General features: G+C 50.6%; 1 protein-coding gene across 2 annotated transcripts in view; it reads left to right on the top strand.

Moving 5' to 3' along the window:
- The window catches only part of CUNH6orf106 (chromosome unknown C6orf106 homolog), an 85,055-nt gene extending 81,371 nt beyond the window's left edge, over positions 1–3,684 (top strand). For both annotated transcript variants that reach the window (XM_023538489.1, XM_011373493.2), the window contains one exon: positions 436–3,684. In XM_023538489.1, coding sequence (XP_023394257.1) covers positions 436–659 — 224 coding nt within the window. In that variant the 3' untranslated portion in view covers positions 660–3,684. The remainder of the gene's footprint in view (positions 1–435) is intronic.
- The last annotated feature ends 12,635 nt before the right edge of the window (positions 3,685–16,319 follow it).

Genomic DNA, 16,319 nt, shown 5'->3' with positions numbered 1-16,319 from the left:
CATGCCTGGTACCTAGGTGCCTGGTAGACAGTCACCTTTTTGCTGAAGTGTTTTGTTGTTGATATAAGTGTCATTAACCAGCAGTAACCATCTTGGAAGTTAAAAGTGCAGAAGATGGTATACAAGGATTTTTAGCAGAGAGTTTGAGACATCTTTGTCAAGAAGGCACTGATTGATTTAAAAGTTGAAAGATGAGTCTCTTCTCCAGCCCCCACCCCGCTTGGATGGTGCGGTTGAGTGAGCACACTTAGCAACTTAAAATGTGCTGATATTTGGCCTCCTGAGGTTTTGCATGGCAAGGATAACCTTCAAGCCTTATCTGTGCCTTGGGCTTCCTTGGGACTCACTGGGAACCATAGATTTTTAAACTTGATTTTGGTTGTCAACTTGTACCTGCTGTGTCTGCCATCACTGATTGTGTTCACTCTCTTCCAGGGGCTCCACGGGCCTTACCCCTTCGGCCAGTCTTAAACGGGTGTCAGCAAGAAGAAAAATTAACAAAGGACAGAAGGCCTGACTTTGGTGGGGGGAGGGCAAGGGGTTCCTCTGGATTGCAGACCACATCGCACGGACCCTTGGCTCTGACCCCCTCCCCATCCTGGAAGAAGAGGAAGAAGCAGAACAGACTAGTTTTGAGTAAACTCGGTATGCATGTGTGAATGCTGAATCACTGGAATGGTGTGGAGGCTACCAGGAAGAAATCCATGCAGCCACCTTCGGTTTTTATTCGGCGTCAGTCTAACAAGTCATTAGGTCACTCGGGAAGGGAAAAAAAGTTTAAAATGGGGGGAAAAAAGCCATCTTTTTAAACAAAAATTATTTTGCCTACAGACAGGTTGTAGTTTTGAGCACATGTTAGTTTTTCTCCCTTTTTCCCCACTTTTATTTTTTTAGGTAAGGGATAACGTACTCTTTATAGAATAGCTGCTTGCTCTGGAAGTGATTCAGGTTAAAAGCTGGCGTGGCATGTTTGGAGACTCTGCGGGTCAGTGCTGCAATAGGAGGACATCTGCCGTGCCACCTGACTCCAGAAGTCTCTGACCCCATTTGTTTTTAATGGCATTAGCCAATGAGTTATCACATTTTTCCTCTTCTTTTCTCTTTAATCTGTTGATTTACACCTTTGACATTTGTATTTGTCAACCCTGTGGTTTGTTACCATCAGAACATCTCTGAAGACCAAACTTCCCTGTGTGGCCAGCAGAGGAAGCCTTGAGGACAGATCTGGGGTGACGTGGGAGTTTCTGAGGCCGACAGGTGTCCTTCTGCACACACTTGTAACAATTCAAATTGCTTTTCTTCCATGTTTCTCTTGGCAGAAATGCCATCATGCTTACTGGATTCTTCATACACAGTGGCTCCCCAATCACTCTGGTAACAGTGCCTCTGTGCTTCGTATATGCGTGTGCTGCATGCACACACACGGGTCTTTGTGCAGCTCACCGGCGAGTGTGCAGCAGGCAAGTGTGAAGGTGTCCCATACTTCTCTGTTGTCACACAACTCCCTTCCCTGCGTTTCCTCTCAGTTGTTTTTTTGTGGTGGTTTCACAGCCTGTTAGTGGATGCTGAGCTGTTAAGGTTTGAAAATATAGCCACAAATGGGAAATTTGCCATGGGGAAGGGCCACAGCTACTATGTGACCTTGGAGACCTACATTTTGATGGAAATGAAAGGACCCCGCCCCACCCTGAGTAGGATGCCTAGATATTGGGAGATGGTGGGGGAGGGGCAGCCCAGCCAGAGCAGAGACTGATTGGCTGGCTGCTCGCTTGGGCAGGTGGCCCCAGTGGCATCTTGTGGATTCCAAACAGGTTGAGATCTGATATCTCTATGGGAAGCCTGAACCAGGCTAGAACAGCTGTCTGCCAAAGATACAAGAATATGCAAAGTCCCTCTTCTCTTCTCACCCCCTCCTTCCCTCGAGTCTTGGTTGGTTTGATAGCAGGGGATATGGATCTAAGGTGCGGTTTCCCACCTCTTACCACACCCGCACCCATCCTGGGTGTGTGAGACAAGCAGGGAGACCATGTGATGAGCGGCTGCAATGGGTTATATAGCCTGTGTGTGGGTGAGGGTCTGCCTGCCTGTCTGTCTCTGTCTGGGTGTCTGAGTTCCAAAAATGTGTATTGTTTGTTCCTCCTCATCCTCTTCTGAGACTGTTGTTTTTCAAAGCTTGATTGTGGGAGAAAAGCTTGTATGAAATTACCCCTTTGCCTCCCCACCTCCCAAAAAATAAAAGGGAGAATAAATTTTGGTCTGCTGGAGAAGCCCTGGGGGAGAACAGAGCCAGCCTGCTGACCAGGGCAGTACAGCTAGGTCTGGGGCTGAACAAGGGCTCACACTGGAGCACCTACTTTCTATGCACATGAAGAGTGCCCCATTCCTAAGCAGAGCAGAGAGGAGTCCCTGTCGGGTGCCCAAGCTAGGGGCTCACGATGGCTTTTTGTCTGAGGGCCCTGTTAGGCCCAGACTGCCTCTACTGTTGGTGCCAACCTCCTGGGACACCGCCACCCTGGAGCCCACCCATGCCCAGCATTCTCCTTACTAGCCCTCAAAGCAGCACGTCTCAAGCTGCCCCTGGCAGCATCATGAGAGGCTTTCCATCCCCTGGTTTCCTGGCTTCCTCATCTTCCCCACTCTAGGTGCTCCTTCCCTGTGTCCTAGGAGGGCTGCCTGCCGTTACTCGGCAGGGGCTTCAGAGGCCCTGTCAGAGGCATCCTTCTCTTCTTGATTGTAGGTAGCCTGACCTGGCAAGGTAAGTATCCCAAGCACGTTGGCTTCCCTCTCAAGAGCAAACCATTTTTGTACCCATTCTTGGAGAAGTGAGGTCCCAGCAGAAGCCCAAGCAAGTACCAGCCATGGAGTAGGGGCAGGGAATCTATGGCTCCCCCAGGACCAGGGGCCTATCAATACCACTCATTCTGCCTCTCACTGGTTTGGGTTCTGAACAATGCCTAGAGCCCCTTTCCTTCCCCGCCAGTGGGGTGGTAGATGCTACCCTCTTAGCCCCAGTAGCCTCTGTTCCTCGTCACCAACCAGCAGGCTGCCTCTGGGCAGGACTACTAACGTCGGTGAGGGAGGCACCATCCTTAGTGTCCTGAGTCCAGTGTGGGAGGCAGAGAGGCTTAGGTTTGGGGAGAACCAATTTGTGTGCATGGAGTGAGGTGTGTGTGGATGTGTGTGCACGTGTGCATGCCTTTTTTTTTTTCTTTTTGTCATGGGGACAGTTGAATTTGGGGCATTTTTCTACAGGAAACAGCCTTCTCTCCCTCAGTAAGGACTGCCTGTAACCTGAAGCCCATCAAAGGCATTTCTAGCCTAAAAAGAACCTCACCAAGACAGCTGGTGGCCTGAGGGTGGCCAAGGTGGGAAGTGGGCGTGAGAATAAACACCTCCCCAAATTCAATCTGGGCCCCAGCAGGAGAGGATGGTGGGGTTGCCAAGGCTCAGAAAAGCAAGATGATTCCCCACTCCACCCTGCCTTGCCTTTCCTTTGTTTCCTTGGGTGAATGCTGGAGCAGCAATGGCTGCCCCCTCCACCTGAACAATGGTGTGTAGTAAGCGAGCTGGGTGGGTGTTTGTGGTGGGGTCTCATGGTGCCTGAGAGATGAAGATGAGGAGGTTTTTCCTTACTGTATAAATGAATATTTGTATGATTAAATTAACACACACACACAAAAACTATTTTCATGTGTGTTGGTGAGTTTTATTGCGTCCTCAAGCCCCCTGTATCTGCTTGTCCCTGTGGTGGCTATGATGTGTACTTTTTGGTGTCTGGTTCTCTCCCTTTTTCACATGGGAAAAGTGAGACCCGAGGTTCATTATATGTTTGGGAAAACAGCCCTGGGATTATATTTATTTGCTGCCCTTCCTGGTTCCTAATGACCAGAAAGGTGAGGAAACTACTTCCAGTGGCATTTGTTGACCACAGCTCTATCCTAGTACATAAGAAATAATAGCCAGATTAGTGCTGATCAGCCAGCAAGCACTGTCTGGGCATTTACTGTGGGTCAGGCACGTAGCACAGGAAGAGTACAGAGCATCATAGGCATCTTTCTTACTGGGTAAGCAGACAAGGCTGAGTTGGGGGAGTCCTGCTCAGTCCCACCTGGGCCCCGACATCCTAGATCTAGAAGAAGGAATGCATCTTCCTTTATGTGTTTCCCATGGTGGTTGGCTATAGTTCCTGGGAGCTTTAGGCACTCCTTTGGGTATATTATGGATCCAGAGTCAGGTAGGGACCACAATCCAGGCAATCGGCAAACAAACTTGGAACCTACCCTATGTACTTACGTGAGACAGGCCTGTGATTGTGGCTAAGAGATGGGGATGGTGGGTTATACAGTGGTCAGATAGCATGAAAGAAACTTAACTGGCAAATATGATGGCCAGTGGTGGGTTCACTGCATCCATTCCTTTATGTATGTAGCACTCTAAGAGCTCAGAACTCCAAGATTGTCTCCAGTCACATCACCATACCTCTACATTGACAGGAAAGAGATCAGAGAGAAGGGAGTTGCTTGGATCTTATAGGTTTAGATACATGCCCTCGACTCCCAGGTGCTGGCATTGTTCTCACTTAAATTGCAGATCCCCAAATGGATCTTCACCCTGCCTGGCAAAGCTGTGTGTTCTAAATGATGGTGGGACTGGATATGAGCCATATATCTAGCAGGTGGGAGTTGGGGGAAGGGATCCCCTGGCCATCTTCCTGTAGGCAGGTCAGTGAGGAGACCTGTGGCCACAAATTGTATGAGAGAAATGGAGGCACCACAAAAGAACTCGTCTCTCCCCCAAGAGCCCGAAGGCAAGACTTTTTCTCTGTGTAGCCTGATAACAGAACCCAGGGTGAGGAGCTGGGAGACTGGCCCAGAGATCTCTGGGGTGAGCGCCCTTGCCCCCGTGTCCCTCGTACTGTGACAGTGCACCTACATCCTGCTTTTAGGTGCCTGGGGTTGTTTGTTCTCTGCAGGAGAGGGGTGCCTCCCCCCGCCCCCCCCACCGTTCCCCCACCTCATCACCTGGATCTTCTGGCAGCTCAGACCCACTTCCATGCCTTCCCTAACACCCCTGCTCTGGACAGTTATTTGCTTGGCAGATCTGTTTATCTTTGGGGCTGTAACCTGTCAAGAAGTCACCAGGCCCTGGGAGAAGAGAGCAGGTTTGATGGTAGCTTATGGCCCGAGCCATTCCCACGGGGCTAGGTGACAGGGAGAGGGCTCTCAGCTGAGCTTTTGTCTGAGAGATGAAGGGCAGGGGAGGCAGGTGAAGTGGTCCGGGCCCAGCCCTTCTGGCAGAGCAAACAGGTCCTCTCAAGCCACCTCCCTGACCCAGCTCAGGTTGTACCTGGGTGCCTTCCACCCTGTTCTTGAGAAGGCCCCTCCCTCAACTGTATGCTGTGACCCGGCCACTTTCCCAGACACCACCTCGTGTCCAGCCCTGTCTGAGGGCCAAGAGAGCAGGCACTGGGGGCACTTAGGGCAGCCCTCTATTTCAAATGGGAGTGGAGCAAGGAATAGATGAGACTTCTCTGAGACGGAAGAGTGTGTGTGAGTTTGGGGGTCAAGGTGTCCAGAGAATGGACTCTGACAGGCTAGTGTAACTGACTGATGGGTTTCAGATGACTCCTCTGTAAAATAAGCTTGTACTGGTTTAGAAACCAGGACTTGGCAATTTATGGGGTTTTTTAAATACTGGGGGTTTTTTTAGCCCTTAGTTCTGAGATGCTGTGATCTGGGGAAGTGCTTCCCAAACTTGGATGTGTTAAAATACAAATTCTGATTTAATAGATCTTGGGGAAGAAGGCAAGATCCTGCATTTCTAACATACTCGCAGGGTTGTAGACACTGCTCGGAGCAAACTTTGCATAAGGATATTAGGGGATGGCCTGAAGGGGTTGCAAGTGCCCCGTCTACCCAGTCTGTGAGACTGAGCCAGATCTAGCCAGGGCTGTGTTGACAAAGCCCATTAGAATTTGAGGGAGCCGAAATGATCTAGAACAGTGATATTCAAAAGGTGGGCCATGGTTCCCCAGCATTTCCCAGGGTTTATCCAGAGCTGTGATTTCTGGCTTAAATATGTCACCAACAACAAATGTTTGTTCACTATAATTACGGGAATATTGGCTGACTGTTATTGACCAACTCCTATTAAACCGTTTATATGAACTACCTCATTTAATCTTCAGCCATCCAGATGAGGCCTTCGAGGACAGGCTGGCCTAGTACTCAGTTTGTGAACAAGTGTCATGATGCATATGAAAATGGAGGTGCAGGTGCTGGGGAGCACGTAGTAAACAACTTTAACTTAGTCCAGGGGGATCTGGGAAGCTTCTCTGAGGAATTGACACTTAAGCTGAGACCTTAAGAATGGAGCGATGAGATGGGGACAACAAAAGGGCCTGCGGAAAGGTGGGAGAGGGTAGTATACTCGAAACACTGAAAGGAGATCAGCACCTCTGCGAGGAATATTTCTTTCCAAAGGTGGTTTCTCTGTGTCTGGCGGGGGAAGAGCTATGAGAATATGGGTTTCCCAGTTACTGCCCAGCCCAGTCTGGGAGAACTCCGTTGTCCTTGCCCCTTTGTATTTTATTACTCATTTGTTTATTGAGCATTACTTATGTGCTGGGCACTCTTCTAGGTACTGGAGATAACAGCAGTAACCAAAAGAGACAAAACCACCTACTCCAAAGAACTGACATTCTGGTTAGGGTAGACAAGTGCTGTGAAGCAGAGAGGCCCTCTGTCAGTGGAGGTGGTGAGAAGTGGTTACATCAAAACATTTTGAAAGCTGAGCCAACAGTATTTGCTAGTAGATGTAGACTGTGACTCCTGAGATTAGGGCATGAACAGCTAGAATCTACTTACCAGATGGATGAGTTGCTGTTACCTAAGAGGACTGATTGTGAGGAGCCGGCTTCAAGGTAGAAATCAGGAATCACTTTTTGACCTGTTTAGTTTGAGATGCCTGTTGGGCATCCATGGGAGGTATTAGGCCAGCAGGTGGATATACAAGTCTACAGTTCAGCAAGGAGGTTAGGGCAGGAGACAAAATGTGGGAGTCATCAGCGATTAGATGTAATTTAAAGCCTCAGGACTAGATGAGATCATCAAAGGAGTGTCAGTGGGTTTGACTTCATTTCTCACACACTCCCTTAAAACCTGCTCATTGCCCCGGCTCCCTCTGAGATGATTTCTGACCCAAGACTCCTACTCAGACTCAGAGCTCTGATGGCTGCAATTGACCTCTTTCCTGTCCTGGCACTCCCTGTCTTATCTCTAGACCCTTGCGTCCCAGCCCTCTACCTGCTGGTCACTCCTGCAGATGGATTTGGAGTGGGTAAGGGACTAGATGCTATCTGGACCAGGAGTGGACCCCACCCAAGAGCCAGGCACAGGGACCTGGAGGAGTGAAGCCAGGACCCCAGTAGGTTGTAGCTTAGTTCCTGCGGTCCAATCTGAAGGACAGTCGAGAGCCCTGGAACCAAGTTTTAAAGATTCCTCCTGCTGGGCTTTGGGGGGAAAGAGGACTGAGAGAAGAGGGGGGCTGTGTCTGAGTGGGGGCCATGCTTGCCTGCACCAAGCCCCCAAGCCTTGGTCAGCAACCAAGAATCCTGAAAGGCTGGGCTGTCACTACACCTAGCCCCTCAGAAGCCACGCCCCCTCCCGTACCCCTTGCACACACACGCGTACACACACACCTTACAGAGGGCAGTAAGACAGCAAGGGCCAGGAAGAGATTGTGGCTGAGCCCTGAGAAATGCCTTCTCAGTGTATGGCTATCCTGAGCCACACTGTGGGGAGGAGGGGGAATGTGTGAAGTACAAGAGGAGTCCCTTGGGGGTGCTGGAAATGTGGCCACCACAGAGCTGATGCAGGGTGGGTCCAAGGCCAGCAGAGGGCACCACGTGGCCCAGGCCTCTGGAAAGGATGGATGCTGGCCTGGCCTAGCCTGGCTCCCACTGCGAGTATGTTTTCCAAATGTTGCCTCTGCCCTCCACTCCAGGTAGGCAAGCTTGGATTTGAGTCTAGGCCCTGCTGCTTATCTGCTGTGTGACTAGTCAGTTTACTTAAACATTCCAAACCTGAGTTTCCTAATCTGGAAAGGAGGTCAGTTTCTCCAGAGGTATCTTGAGAATTAAAACTCATTCATAAAAAGTTAGCATCATATACTTGGCACACGGTAACTGTCCAGTATGTGGTGACCATTGTTATTTTTTTGTAACCTGCCAGATGTGGGAGATCTGGGCTCCTGAGGAAAGGGAACTGGGATATTGGGTATTTGCGAGGCAGGGTCCATAACATTTGTAGCCTGTACAGGAGTCTCTCCCTGGACCACAGTCCTTATTTCCAGCAAATTCTTCTCTTACGGGTATTGGTCTAGTGTAAAAGTTGAGATGTAAGAAAGGGCCATTCTGGAAAACATTCTAGGAGATCCTGATTTCCTCTAAGAAGAGGCTCTTGGGGGAGGAGGTTGCTCAGCAACTTCCTGAAGTAGGTTCTCAATACATGTTTGTTGGATGAAGAAAGGAACAAATGTGTAGGAGAGACTGCCTTGCTGGCCTGGCCCGATTTCTAGAGGTGGACACTGCCCAGCCCCGTTCAAACCCCAAACAGTGGCAGAGCTCCTGGAGAAACACTGGGTGGGGTGTCACAGATGTGCCCAAGGTTGAGAATGACAGCCCAGAAACTTATGCCTGGGAACTGGTTTGGCCACGGTGGTTTACCACTTCCAAGAGTGAAACACTGGGGCTTCCACATCCCTGCAAGGACCCATATCAATACCCAGGCCAGGGATGGAGGCCAGGACACAGGTTGGCACCAAGGTGGCATTTGCTAGTAACAAATGGCACCCAAATCCTCTGAGCCTCTCTGGCTCTTGCTTTCATTCTGTTTCCTTCACGTCCCATACATCCTGGCTTCCTGATGGTTGAACATGCTTTAACTAGGAGCCATCGGGGTGAGGGGTTGGGGGTACCCACAGAGAGCTAGTGGGTTTAGGGCAGTTGTTACCAAGACAGGTCAGGAGGGCAGTTTATATATGTGTTAAGCCCCTGCTGCCCCACCCCCATGTGGGTGATCCAGGGCTGATGAAGACGCATGTCCCTGTTTGGGGAGACAGGACCCTGGGGAGGGGAAAGGCGAGCACTGGTGGGAAATCGGGTAGGCTAAGGGTCCTATGAGTGGGACCCACAGTAAATAAGCCATGCAGGGTCTGGGAGAGCCAGGCCTCTCTCCAATGCCTTGGGTTGGGAACAGTGGCCTTTCAGAGCATCCTCAAACATGATACCAGGAAGGGCCTTGGAGCTCAGCCAGAGAGGGCGCAGTCTTCCCAGAGTCCCACAGCCAGTGTGGGCCACAACCAGCCCAGGTGCTCTTCAGGACACCTGTGACAGCAGGGAGAGCCGAGATCCCCCAGGGAAGAGGAAGAATCAGTTGTTGGGGAAACAGGAACCGACTCCAACTGGATCTGATCCCCAAGCCACGCTGGAGTGTCCAGTGGAGTCCAATCATAGTGACAGTGGTAGGGCCTGAGGGGAGGCAGCCTTGGCTCTTGGGGCTCATTTGCATAGAGTGAAGAGGAATTTGCATCTTTGAGAAGTTACTGCTGTGGGAAAGGAAGGGGCACTGGGGGAAGTTAGCCAGGTCTTCAGTCTCCTGCCTCCTCCTGGGTGCGGTGGGTATGGGGGAGCAGACCCTGTGCCCACCAGCCACCTTACCTGGTGTGAGGAGCACAGCTGAGCCCCACTGTCATTGGCTCAGCATTAAGGCCCCATCCTATGTAGAACACACGTTCAGAGGAGCTGAGCCCTCTACATACCTGCACATGCACGCACACATTCACAAGCATGTGCTCAGCATATGTGTGCAGGTCCATGCACCACTCACGCAGGATCGTATGTTCATACAACACATGCACATCCATGTACTGACATAGGTGCCCACTCATTACCTTAGTTCATCCACAGACACCACCACACCCTTAAGGTCATGTAATCTCACACCAGCAATGTGCCCACACATATGCACACGCTCATACTTAATAATAGTTGATATTTGTTACCAGTTTTCTAAGTCACGCATATTTGAAATTCTTTCTATTCCCTCCTCACAACAGCCTTCAGAAGTAAGTACTGTTTCTTTGTTATTTATGTCTACTTTATATACAGTAAAGGACACAAAACTTAGGGGTTCAGCTTGCAACCTGAATAACCATCACCCAGGTCAAGATGTAGAACCCAGCGCTCCAGCAGGCTCCCAGGTGTGCCTTCCCAATCAACAACCCCCACAAGAAGAGCCAATATCCTGTTAAGGTAAACACCATTATTCCAATTTAAGAAGTGAGAAAACAGGCTCACACCCATGGTCACATACTAACAAGTGGCCAGACAGAGCTCTCTGACTCCAGACCACCACGTTGCATAAATAAATACCCCTTAAAGTACACATGCACACTGTCAGGTTACTAGAGGGCCATGATCGCAAACTTGGTGGAAGGGCCTCTTTTGTCCATGAGAAAAGCAGTAGAGATAATTTAAGCTTTGCTCTCAATCTGCCTTTCTTCTAAAAGGGCATGTTTGTGAGCTCTGGGGCTGCAGTTCCTGCCCTGGGCCATACTGTGTATGTGGAGTGGGGCACATTTGAGGACACTTCTACTAGAAGAAGCCATTCAAGCATTTTCATCATGCCCTCCATGGGTGGAAGCACTGTTGACAAGCTTGACATTCATTCATTCTGTTCATAAATATGTATTGAGCACTAACTGTCTTGTTCCCTGCCCTGTCCTAGGTGCTGAGGATGCAACAGCGAAACACAAAAAAATATCCCTGCATCATGGAGCTGACATACAGAGAGATGCGTGGTATACTGGGTGATAAAAAGGAATATGGAGAAACTGGAGTGGATAGGATAGGGAAGGGAAGGTAAAGTGGAACTTTAGGAGGTCAGGGAGGTCTCACTGAGAAAGTGACATTTGATGAAAGATGTGGAGCAGCCGAGGGAGAAATTGTTGTGGATATCCGGGAAAAGAGCATTTCAGGCAAGGAGAACAGCCAAAACAAAGCAAAAATACAGGTGCCTATCATATTTAGATGCCAATTTTGGATTTTGCAAAATGCAGATTCTGGCACTGCCCCGCCCTTAGTGCTGTGTGACTTTGATGGAGTGACTACCTCTCTCTGGGCTCTGTCTCTTCACCCACATGATGTGAGGCTTAGATAATGAGCTGTCTTGCCCACCTGAGCTTTGAGGGCCTGCCCTTACCAGCAGAGGAGCATCTGTGTTCCCCCCCAGGTCTGGTCGCAAGGCCTGAAATAGTCCCACAGCAATGCCTCTGGCCCAGCCACCCTCACTCCAGGGCTGGCCACAGCCTCAGTTCAGGGCCCTGATGCCTCAGATGCAGTGGCCATGGGTGGTGGTAGGGGAGACCCTGACATAGTTCCTGGATATTAGAGCATTGTCAAATATTGGCTATGTGTATTTGGGAGAATGGGGTGGTGTTACTGGAGATTTGTATGTGCCTTGGACGTTGTCATATGTTTATCTGCAAATTTATTGTTGAGGGAACAGTAGGTAAGAGCTGAGTCTAGGATCCCTTCAGACTCCACCTTCCCTGGACCCTCCAAAGCCTGGTGTCTTTCAAAGACCTCTAGAGGACCTGGGTAACCCCTGACCTCCCTCGGGGGCTGACTCCATATCTAGGCCCTATTCTCCTTCCCTTCATCCCCTTTGCTTCTCAAAGGCCTCCTTAAGGGAAATGGTCATCCAAGACCATCCAGACAAAGAAGGAGCTGGCAAGAGATATCGACACTCTTGAGTTATTTGGGAATTGCATTCAGCTGCAAGTAACATAGTCCTGAAAGACAATGACTTAAACAAGGCTGGGATTTATTTTTCTCTCATTAAATGTAAAGTCTGAAGGTAATTACAGATCTGACTTCCAGCTTCAAGGCCTTCTCGTGGTCACGGTGTAGCCACCACAGCCCCAGCCATCGCATCCCAGTTCCAGGTAGAAAGGAGGAAAGACTGAATTTGTCCCCTTTTTAAGGAACTGTCTTGGAATCCCTATCCAACAACTTCATGTATGTCTCATTGGACAGAACTTGGTTAACTGTTCCTTCTATCTGCAAGGAATGCTGGAATTATTTCATCTAAGAAAAATGGAATTGTATTAGTAAGAAATAAGGAGAGAATGTACATTGAGGAGGCAACTAGTATTCTCTTGTGTATACATGCCCTGCAGTTTTCCATCTGTTTCTTAAAAAACTCATGCTGTTCCTCCTACCCGTGAGGCCCCTCTACCCTCACTCCTACCCATCTATTCTCTGGTAAGGAGCCCACGGCACATTTTCGGAATCTATTGCGATTGCCAGTAACCCAGGTTGCTCAAGTGAAAGGGAGAAGTTGGAATTACTTGTAAAGAACACAGAATACCAACCAGCCTATGGTGTTCATCAGAGGGAGGGGCAGGGCCTCCCCACTCCCCTGCTCAGCAGGGACCAGAGCTGGACATACAGCAGTGGACAAGCCAGGTCTAGTCCCTGCCCCCAAGGAGCTGATATTCTGATGAGGAGAGACAGTCATCACACAGACCAAAACCTAAGGAAGATCATTTCAGTCTCCTCTCAGTGCCAAGAAGATAAATCAGGGAAAGGCAGTAGATCGAGATTAACTAGGTAGTCAGGGAGCACCAGACACACGGTCGGTACTCAATAAATGTGTGTTGAATGACGCTGTCAGGAAAGTAGCCCAGAATCCGAAGGCCTAGGCCTTTGAGGAATGGGTGATGATAACACAGGCCTAGATGGAAAGTCCCAGGGCAGGTATCAGGTGCTGGGGTCTTCAGCCCAGGGGCTAGCCCAAGCCTGGAGAAAGGACCAAAAAATCACAGAGAGGTGTGAGTAGGGAGTCCTGCGCCTGAGGCTATTCAGAGAAGCTGCTGGGTACAGACACCCAGCAAATGCGGAAGGTCCAAGACTGGTCCCAGTGGGTCCCCTGAGTGGTCTTCCCTGGTGGGTTGGACCCCAGGCGTGCAGGTGAATGGCAGCCTCCAGGAGTCTTGACAGGGAAGGTAGGGCCTCTCCCCACGAGACCCTCACACCCACCCACAGGCAGACCCTCCTAGAAGCTCACTGGGCTTAGAGGGGAGCTAGTCCTACCTCTAAACCAGCCATGCGTAATAAGTAACTCACTCCCCGGGGCAGAGTTGCTAAGTCCTGAGCACCCTTCTCCATGGAGAAAGCTGCTTCAGGGTCTTGGGGAAGGAAGGAGACTGGGCTGGCTCCCCAAATCGTCCCTTCCTGCAAGTCCTGCTACCCCAGACCTTGTCTCTTGCCATAATATCTCTTAGGGCCTTGGGAAGATCAAATAATCCCTTCTCGCTGAGAAGCTAAGGACTGATATTGCTTAAGGTGTCAGTGCTATTGTTATCCAGTAATAATACCTTCTGTGTATAGGTGATGCATTTTCTCATCCAAGGGCTCCCCGGAGCCTCCTACAGAGAATGTTATCTCTCCCAACCCTGACACATGAGAAACTTGAGGGTTAGAGAGAGGAGATGATTTTGATCAAACTCCCCCAGAGGGAAAGGGGCAATGGTCCAGGGGGGAGGGGCAGAGGTGGCTCCTGTGGTCAAGGGCCTTGGGTGCCAGGCTAGGACGTTATCCAGTGGCAGCAGTGAGCACTGTGGGGATTTCAGCTGTAAACCCACATCATAAAAACACATACCCATGTCCACCTCTGGGACTATAGTGCTCTTACCCTTCTGACAGTGTTCACAAGTACTAGCTCAGCTGTTCGCTCATTGATCAACCCAGAAGCTGTTTATTCCATTTTACAGTACAGGAAACTGAGCCCTAAGGAGGTTGAGACCGTCGACCAAGGTTTCGGGGTACCTGGGCCTGGTCCTCTGGTTCTAGGCCTGCCCTTGGTGCCCAGCACCCATGTGACAATGCTGAGAGACAGGTAGAATATGAGCTTTAATGTCACTCAGACCTGGCCAGGTATGACCTTGGGCAGTTTGCCAGTCTACTGGGCCTCAGTGTCCCCGCCCATGAAATGGGGCTAGTTTCCAATTCACAAGGTCTTGGTTGGACCTTGCTGGGCCCTTTCCACCTGAGGCCCCCACCTTCCTCTCAGGGCCAGGTAACAGCTGGGGGACAGCTCCCCACTGTGCCTCAGTGCCCCATTCCCTGCCCTGGCCTTGTGCCAGCTAGGCCCGCCTGTGCCACATTTTCCAGATGGCACCATAAAGCTATCCTTGAACCTGGACTGCCCAGGAACAAACAGCCCCTCCCAGGAGGCCACACCCCACTGGAGCCCTTGCCAGCACATTCCCCTTACAGGATGCCTCATGCCTGGTGCCAGGTGTGAGGGGCAGCAATTCAGGACCAAGGCTATGATCTGTCCTTCCTGGGAAGGGGGAAAAGAAGTCAACCAGGAGACAGGCTGTGAGAATAAGCTCAGGACACCTGAGACTACCCCCTCTTCTTTCCCTTCCTTGCCTTCCTTTCTCACTCCTTTCTTCTCTGTTCTCCGCTCTTCCCTACCTTCTCTAGAGAGGCAAACAGAGCCACTGCCAATCAGCTGTGTGACCTTGGGCAAGTCACTGAAACTCTGAGCTCTAGTTTTTCCCTGCGAAATGACCCCATTCCTGGGCTGGCTGTGAGGGCTGAAGGATGCTTCGAGAGGCCACAGGCGAAGGGCAGCCTGCTGGCCTTTCATCTGCCTTCTCTCTACTGTGGGGGAAGGAGATAGAGGGGGAGAAGAAGGGGCGATCCTTTCCCAGGTAGGCTGGGACAGGAAGCCTGGAGATCTGAAATCCAAGCAAGGAAACAGGGCCCATATCCCCTCCTCTTAGCCGCCCAGGAACTCATTCCTTCAGCCTAACACCCCCCGCCCTTCTTCTCAGAGGCCCTGCTGGACAGAGCTCAGGCCTTAGTTATCCCATCTGTGCAATGTGAGTGGCAGGGTTGGAGTGCGGCTGGGGAGGTGGGCTGGGTAAAGTGCCTGGCACCTATGAGACGGGCACCCAGTATCTGGAATGGATCAAACACCTTTACTAGGAGACCTGGGCCTCAACTCTGACCCACACCTTTCAATACCTCAGTCACCAGGACTCAGGCTCTTTTCTCTGAAACTTTGATCTCCCTCCACTCTCAGCTTCCCTCAGGCACAGACGGTCTGTCCTGTGCAGTTAAATCTTTAAGTACAGATTGCCCGTCCACTGTTGTTTTCCTTTGTTTCGTGTGTATTGGGAGGGAGTAGAGAGTATAGCCATTCTTAGGCTAAGCTGCCAGGGTTCAAGTCCTCACTCTGTACTTGCCAGTTGTGCTACCTAGGGGGTAATGTAACCACTCCTCTGCCTTAGTTTCCTCATTGGTAAAATGGGGTTGTTCATAGTAGTGCCCACCTCATAGGATGGACATGCGACCTAAGCAGTTAATATGTGTAAGGTGCTGAGAACTGCGAGAGTCTGTGCATAGTCTTATTACTCTTTTCATCCACCCTGGAAGAAAGGGACTCCCAGAGGTCAGGGCTCCCACTCCATGGTGTCACTCAGGGAAACTCATTGATGGAGCAGTTCAGAGGACAGCAGCTGTGACGCACAGTGATGCACATTGCCAGCCCCTACGTGTAACAAGGCTGCATTGTGGGAAGGTGGTGCTGCAGCAGGTCCCAGATCCCCAGCCAAGGCCAGAGCAGCCCCAGGCAGTGCCAGGCCACTGGCAGTCTGAATAAAGCCACCTCGTCCTATAAAGCCACTTCTCTCCCAAGTCTGTTGGGCTAGAGGACAAGCTAGTCATAGTGTCCACTGGGCCAGGTAACTGCCTACCCTGAGAGAAAAGGCAGGGGCATGGAGATTTTAGCTTCTCATTCCGTCCACTCACCTGCTCTCCGGGGCATTGGACCCCACTTACCTTCCCCAGGCCTGTTTCCTCAACTGTAAACTTGCAATCTCAACTGTAAATGAGAGCTTTCTCACAGCCATGTGTGGAGATAGTATGAGACATGTGTAAAGAGCCTGCCCAATCAATGTGATAATGTTGGGGATAGCAACGGAGGGTAAATTCAGGGAGGGGCAGATGGGGGTTCCTCCCCACAACTAGAGGACTCGTGGGCATGTTCTGGGAGGGCCTGCAAGAGACCTAGTGACAGACTGTCTAATCCAATCTCTCAGCCTTCAGACCGGGCTGAGGCCCAGAGAGGGAAAGGAACTTGTGGAGGTTGCATAGCAAGGCAGATCTTGAGACACCTAGTCCACTCCCTGACTCACCCGCCTTGAGGAGTATGAAAAGAAGGACTCCAGCCTCAGTTCCCCTC

Source organism: Pteropus vampyrus, unplaced genomic scaffold (assembly GCF_000151845.1).
Source record: "Pteropus vampyrus isolate Shadow unplaced genomic scaffold, Pvam_2.0 Scaffold225, whole genome shotgun sequence".
NCBI classification, from domain to species: Eukaryota; Metazoa; Chordata; class Mammalia; order Chiroptera; family Pteropodidae; genus Pteropus; species Pteropus vampyrus.
Note: the sequence above shows the minus strand (reverse complement) of the source record. Positions and strands in the feature narration are given on the sequence as shown.